The sequence below is a fragment of the Topomyia yanbarensis genome, chromosome 2 (assembly GCF_030247195.1).
Source record: "Topomyia yanbarensis strain Yona2022 chromosome 2, ASM3024719v1, whole genome shotgun sequence".
Classification (NCBI taxonomy): Eukaryota; Metazoa; Arthropoda; class Insecta; order Diptera; family Culicidae; genus Topomyia; species Topomyia yanbarensis.
Window position 1 is genome coordinate 332,644,145 of NC_080671.1, and position 7,730 is coordinate 332,651,874.

At 37.3% G+C, this 7,730-nt stretch overlaps 1 protein-coding gene across 1 annotated transcript in view; it reads left to right on the forward strand.

Annotated features, from left to right (window-relative positions):
* LOC131683941 (semaphorin-5A) overlaps positions 1-4,866 on the forward strand; it is a 717,090-nt gene extending 712,224 nt beyond the window's left edge. The window contains exon 10 of the mRNA XM_058966353.1: positions 3,616-4,866. Coding sequence (XP_058822336.1) covers positions 3,616-3,870 — 255 coding nt within the window. The 3' untranslated portion in view covers positions 3,871-4,866. The remainder of the gene's footprint in view (positions 1-3,615) is intronic.
* Positions 4,867-7,730: the final 2,864 nt, after the last annotated feature.

The following is a 7,730-nucleotide window of genomic DNA, read 5'->3' on the forward strand; positions in this document are numbered from 1 at the left end:
AATTTGCTATGTGATCGCACGCCACAACCTGTAACTCCGGAAACAGAAGTCGGATCAGGATGAAATTAAATAGCCATTTACGGGGGCGCAACACCTTTCATTTGAGACTAAGTTTGGTTGAATCGGTCAAGCCATCTCCGAGAAACCGATGTGACTGTTATTCTGAATTTGTATACTTCCGCCGGAGCTTCCAGAACCGATGATGGTGGCCAATGTGGCCAAAGAGACTTTGAATGGATGTTAGTGACCTAATACTACAAATCGAAGCAGTTGTGGTCATATTTTGGAAAAATTTTCACCTTTATACATTCATTGCAGAATTTATTAAAATCGACATTTTCTGCGTGATCGTGCTCACCACCCTGCAATTCCGGAACCGGAAGTTGGATCCATCAGAAATTCAATAGCAGCCTATGCGAACGTTGCACCTTTCATTTGAGACTAAGTTTGTCGAAATCGGTTCAGCCATCTCTGAGAAAAATGAGTGACATTTTTGGTCACACACACACAGACGCACATACACACACATACATACATACATACATACACACGCACAGACATTTGCCGAACTCGACGAACTGCATCGAATGGCATATATCGCTCGGTCCTCCGGGCCTCCGTTAAAAAGTCGGTTTTCAGAGCAATTGCAATACCTTTCTCTTGAGAAAGGCAAAAATGTTACAATATTTAAATCCAATTTGAAAATGTATCATTTCCACCGGTTCCTCTTGGCTATTGTTGAAATAAGAAACGTGATATTTTTTTAAAACTGTGAATTCTGTTGAACTTTAAACAATTAATGATGAACTAATGATATTGAAACTTAATAGACAACCCAAGAAATGTAATTATTGCATCAAACCAAACAAATGAAGAGAAACCAGGAGGCCAATACAGTAACAAGGTCCAAAATATCCCTGTCAAAAAAAATGCGGACGAACATGGTCAGGCGATTTAAACAGTTTGACGTTTAACTCAACTCGCCTGTGCTAATTGCCCCTAGAAACAAATGCAATTTGCGAATGCGATTTAAAGGCAATTTCAACACTTATGTGGTTTTTGTTTGAGGCGAAACTGAGTCAGTTCCTAACCCCAACTGCTGTCAAAATATATGAACTGACAGCGGTTAGGGTTAGAACCTGACTCAGTTTCAGGTTCAAGCGAAATCGCCATTAGACAAATTTTCTGGCGGCTGAAAAGGACTTGGTTGTTTTTGCGTTTTTCAAACATGGCGGTTCATGTTTGGCTTAAGCTTAAAATTGTTTTTTTAAACGATTGGCGTGTTATTGCTTGTATTTTGTTTGTCTAGTGCACTTTATTTAGCCAAGAAATGTGGGAAATTGTGGAATCGTGTGTAAATATAGTGGAACAAGATATCTGACCTAAACTCTTAATAAAAGTTCTATTGGGGTAGGTTTTGGTGTGCAATGCCAATTTAACCATTCATTCTTCCTATAATTTGGTGGTGATTACCTAGTGTAGTGATAAGTTTATGTGAGTAGATAATGAATCCGAAAATAAGTAATATTTGTAATTTTCATATTAGGCAATTCAGGGCGATTACATGGCGCGTTCTCTGGGCGATTTAAGGGCGGGTAGAGCGGCTAAAAAATGACGGCGGCAAATCGCCCAAATGTTGCATTTGAAACAGCCCCCTAATTGCCAGCAATTTACTGGCAAATTGAAGGACAATTAGCACATCCGAGTTGGCAAATAGCCCCCCGTTAGCCAGCAACTTGCCCTTTTTGACTGGGATGTAGAGGTCCAAATTAGGTTGGTTACCCTAACTATAGGGTTCGAGATTGTGTATGAATTTGGTTGAACACTAACGAATAATTTGGTTGTTTTTCAACCACAATTCGAGAACGAAAAAACAGATGAATTTGTGCTCCAGATGTTTTTTTTGGCGACGATCCCATACTATGAAGGGGATATTCCAAAGGATGCAAAATACTACTGCCTTCATGCATTTATTGGTCAAACCATCAGTTTCAATTTTGCGTACCGTTGTACCTGTTACTTCGGCAGGTTCGTACCTATGCACCATTATTGCAAACATCCCGATATTGTCCGCCACCCAGCTTTACTCAAACTATTACTTTTTTAGTTATTTATTCATTTATTTATCTATTCGTCTTTAACGCAAAGCACCACGCAGACAATTTCTTACTCAAAGTTTGGAGATGTTGATATCGTAGAGCGAGTAGATTTCGTTGAAGTGCCTAAATCAGGAACTAAACGGCTGATTGTATTGTAATATCCATAGGTGATTCGATGCGCAGGAACACGAAGAAATTACTGATTTCGAGACTGGCGGTATGGGATATTGATGCATAGTTCTTGTTGGAGTACAGAGCAATCAAGGTTACCGGCTATCAGATGAAATATCAAGAGACGCTGCATAATCACTCTTTTGCCAGCAAAACGCTCAACTTGAATTAGCAGGCTCCGGTCGGGATAGTTTTGGGGAACATGGAATTCCATGGCAGACGTCGGAGTACATAGCGAATAAAGCTTTTTTGAAATTTTTTTATGCGTATAATTTGCGCTGCATGGTATAGAGCCCAAATAGGAACTACGTGCTTAAGTAGACTGCGATTAAGTGAACAATAAAAAGCTGTCAAAATATGCATATCAGCGAAACACGTGACATTCCTTCTGATGAAACCAAAAACGGTGACGCAGGATATATGACAGTTGAACCTCAATTTACTATCGATTGTCACTCCTAGATCACGAATGATATCGACGCGTTCCAAAAACGTTCATCATGGAGTATTCGAAGCTGCCGAGAGTACGACAACGAATGAATGAAATGGTTTTGCGTTTTGATACGTTGATTACTACACCATTTTCTGCACAGTTAAGATCACGTTGGAGATTTTTAAATCTTCATCTACAAGCTGATGTAGCTTTTCACATTTCAACGATAACCAAACGTCATTCACGAAAAGTATAAATATAAGCGGTTCAAGAATATTACCTTGCAGTACTCCAGAAGTTAAGTCAAACTTTCTTGAGTGGAAACCATTCAGCTTGTCAAAAGATTTTCAGTTCACGAGGCATGATTGAAACCATCTCGTGATCCATGTCGGAAATCCGAGACTTTCCATGTTTTTGATCGGAAGTGGTACTCTGTCGAATGTTCGAAAAATCAAAGTAGATCGTATCAATTTGTTTTCGTTTTTCTACATCCTGTAGTAATCTACACCATTGTCGTGGAGCGATTTTTCACAATACCATGATAGAAATGATCGGTTGGGATGAATTATATACGACTTTGTGCACAATCCTTTCGAAAACTTTTCGAAACAGCTCAAAATGAACATCACATCATTTGAAACTACACAATTGTGCTATGATCTAAGTACAAATGCACAAGAAAATACATATCGAAACTATGTCAAATAGTATTATAAATTTCTGACAAGAATGAATGTTTTCTTCAAACGCAACATTTACTTCTGATGAAATTTACTGCTAATGTCATGGTTATACCAATTAATTAATTGACTGTTAATTATTCAGAATCTTTTAATCATTTCCACCCTTTATCGCTGATCTATAGTTTTTCTATCGGCTTTATAGCTAATCTATTTTTTTGCTGTTTTACAGTTCACCGAGGGTCACAAACCGAAGCGCCAGTCCTCGTTCAACGGCCGGAATGACGCCAGTGGATCGAAAATCGCCAATGGCCACACCACGCTGACTAAATCGAACAACGTCAACGGAACGCTGGGAAACAACACTCCCAAGGTACTGGCCAAATCGTTTAACGACACAGACACGGCCACGATCAAGCGAAATTCCCATGGGTTGAATAACATACGTCACGCACGGCAGCTGGAACTGGAGGAGGAAAAGTATTGATTCGCATGAATACCAGTTTGTCAGCAACTTGTGTAAAATTTGTTGATTTTGAACTTTCGTTTTTTTTAAACAATCATTCTGATCTCAACTGCCAAGAAGTGCACGAAAAGAGGACATTTCATAAAATAGCATATCCACCGAGGATGAAGGTATTAAATTAGGGAGCTAGTTGATCGAACGCACATCTGACCATCGTGGGCAGTACATAGAGCAGAAGAGACCAGAAAAATCTCAATACGAAATATCAATGCATTGGAAACGAGCCCCATCATCAACAAACAGAAATAGAGCCGTAGAACAATTTAGCGATAAAATTAGAGCAAGGCTGAATATAGACTTTAGTATTCAATCGATAAGCAACAACAGATTAAGATTTTAGGAAACAGGTGAATTTTAACATTAACGTAGAACAAAACATACGCTTCAACTCGCTGTTAACAGACGAACGAAGGGCTACAAATGTTTAACCAAATGAATGCTAATTATCTTTCCATCGAGCACTACTTTTTAAACGTTTTAATTTTTTTAATATCTGTAAGCCAAGCAAGTAGCACCTCGGATAATTAACAAATAATGGTGTGACGTTCGGCGCTTATCAGCAAACTTATATATAAAAGACGTGAGCAAGCGCTGCGGCAGTGCTACTCCATTTTAAAATCTGTGCCATTAGGGTAGGAGATCGCGAAGCAATGCGAGACTTTTAAACGCAACTGAAGCAATCGTTATATTGTTAGTGTTCAAATTTTACACTCTAGACGTTTAGAAGAAAAAAAACAATTAGTTGTAGGCTATTAGTTGTATGGTAAAATCTGATTTTACTTGTGATATGAGTAGCTCAAATTGAGCAATAACAGGATACGAGTAGGCATACATAAGGTAGGTAGTTATTTTGCTTTTCTCGAGAAAGTAAAATAATCCTTGCGACTTGAAACAAAAGACATTTATCCGAAAAAACGGCCGGTTTTTTGAAGTACTTGATAAAAGGAAATAAATATATCAAATGTTATTTTTATCGAAGTATTATTGTTTTATTATCATGAGAAATTCTCAAACGAGGCTAGGCTCTGTATGAACTTTCCAAACTCATATCGAGAAGATAACCCAATGCCGCATCATGAAAATTGAAGTCTCGTCGATGCCGGGAGGAGTTCCGTAATATCACAAAGTTGCCGGTTCCCAACCTATGTCTAATCAAGCCTGTTCTAAGTTGAATCTCTGGTTGAAATGTCATATAATTTTTGGTGTTCCTGGAAGCGTTGGAAACTTTTTGTTTCTTCTGAATTGACCAGGTGCTGTTTGCTTCGGATTTGGGGCAGAGCTTTTTTTAACGGCCTTTCAAAAAAGAGAAGAAAATGTTACGAAGACTTATTTGCTTGTAATTGTAGTGTAGTACTGCATGCATGCATGACGCGCGCCACAAACAACCGATCATGCAGACGATCCTTTTCGAAGAATACGCAAAGCAGTCTCGCCCAAAGGACACTAGTTTGAAGGTCCGGCGCGATTGTTACTCAAAATCTTAACTCACTGGAGTAAGGGGACATTGAAACAGACAATGCCGTCCTTTAGTAGATCCACGCATTCCGAGTTCGAATCGATAACTATACTATCGAACTCAACTTTGTGAGCGGGCATGTAAACGCGTTAGTTCTTCATGAAAGTCTTGTCGCCAGTAACGTCATTTGCTTTAGACAAAATATCACCATCCTAAACTCATCTAAGCAAACTTTTGAGATATGGCACAGCTGAATATTTCTGCATCTTGCGGAATATTAGAATACTTCGCGGACTATCTTTGATCCGAAAGAAGATCGGATACGGTTGAACCCAGTTCAAAATGTTTGAGTTTTAATGAAAGCTCGGATCTTTAGCGACGAATCTTGTTCGACATACATTTTAGGATCATTTGGGTCAACACTTAATATACGATACTGTACCTACATTTATGGTCTTCCTAAAATTCGAACAAAAAAGTATTGATACCTCGAAAAAAGCCCCCATGCAAATGTTTTTATTCTTATTTCAAATTCTCAGTTAAAAATAAAAAGTACCAGAGAGGCAACTTTTGTCAAAACATTTTTTATGAGGAGATAAAAGATCCGTTGTTTCATGCAGTTCTATGACATTTGGCATAAAAAAAAATTGACACTCTAATATACAGTCGTCTGAATAGATGTTCCTTACGTCGCCTTCAAACACCTAGCGTCAAATGTTTTCCTAAATATACACACAGAAAACTTGCATTACCTAGCAGTAGGTAATATTAAATCTGTGCATCCTACTTCCTCCAACGAAAAACGAAAAAGAGGGAGTCCAAATTTACCCAAAAATAATGAGATATTCCCCAAAGCCGACTAAGCTTCATTCTATTTATTTTTAGTAAAAAAATAATTCCCTCTCCCATGTTTTCCATGTTTGAATAACTACGAATCACCCCTAAGCTCGACCCTCATTGTCAGAAGGCAAACATTAAGCCCGCACGATATCAAGCCTGTTCTAATGACCCTGCCACTTCTAGTTTTCCGATCTGTTTACTTCACATCCTTGCTCTCACTTGAGTACTATGGCTCTCAGTTCCATAACTTTCCCTACCCAGTAATCTCTAGCTAATTGAATGTCGTTAAAACGTAAAAAAGAAAATGTGACTAACATAGTCGAAATAAAAAAGGAAAAAAGAAAAATCTTCTTGTTTCTTTGTAATTTCATTAATAATTTTATTTTTACATTTTAACGACATTCAATTAGCTATAGATTACTGGGTAAGGAAAGTTATGAAAATTAGAGCCATAGTACTCAAGTGAGAGCAAGGATGTGAAGTAAACAGATCGGAAAACTAGAAATGGAAGGGTCACTAGAACAGTCTTAATATCGTACGGGCTTAATTTTTGTCTTCTGCTAATGAGGATCGAGCTTAGGCTGCATAACTACGAATCACCCGAGTTCACTAGCATGTGTCCTGGTATAGACAGACAAGTCCATCTTTACCGTGACAACTGACCTTTTCCTGCAGTCGATTCGCAAGTGCTTAAAAGACTCTAGTCTAGAAAATATGCTTTATATCGTGATTCCCAAGGTTTCAATGGAAAGCTGAGAAAATTTTCTGCCAATTTATGTTCAAATATCTTTTAGTTAAGAGTACTAATTGACTGTTTACTAGTAAAATAGCTCAAATTAGTGTTTTTCGAGGAGTTTTGTAATTATTCTATTAATTATTATTCAATAAAATTTTATTGTTGCTATTGTTCACTTGATGCCCTTTAACTTTCACTAGAAGTTGTTATTTGACACTTTATCCTTATCTTTTTTCATTTCGCTGTAATTTAATGGTTAACACAGAATGACGTCACCCCAAATGTAGTGGGTTCGAAATCGTTGTTTTTGCATATGAAATGATATGATACAAATAAACGAAAAGAGATAATTGAATGGAGTAGAAGGGACAATTGTAGAACTTGATGAGATGCATTATTTAGATCACTGGTTTTCAACCTTTTTCGTTCTAAATATTAGTCTAATTTACCCCTGGGGGTGAATTCACCCCCGGTTGAAAACCACCGATAATAATAATGGTGATATTTATTATTTACTATTTTAAGAAAATTAGCGAAAATGTTAATGATAACGATTACTTGTAACTAATTTACTTCCAAACGAATACTAAATTCATTTAACTGAAAGGCGGTATTAATATATTTTTTCCTGCAAATTTTTTTAGGTTTCCAATGAAAACAAAACAAAATACAATAAGTGCCATACTTTTTCAACTAGAGCTAGTATTAGAGAAAATAAGATAAAAGTAATCAAGTTCAATAGCTCAAACACATGGAAACAAGAATAGATAAGTGAATCATGCCAAAGAA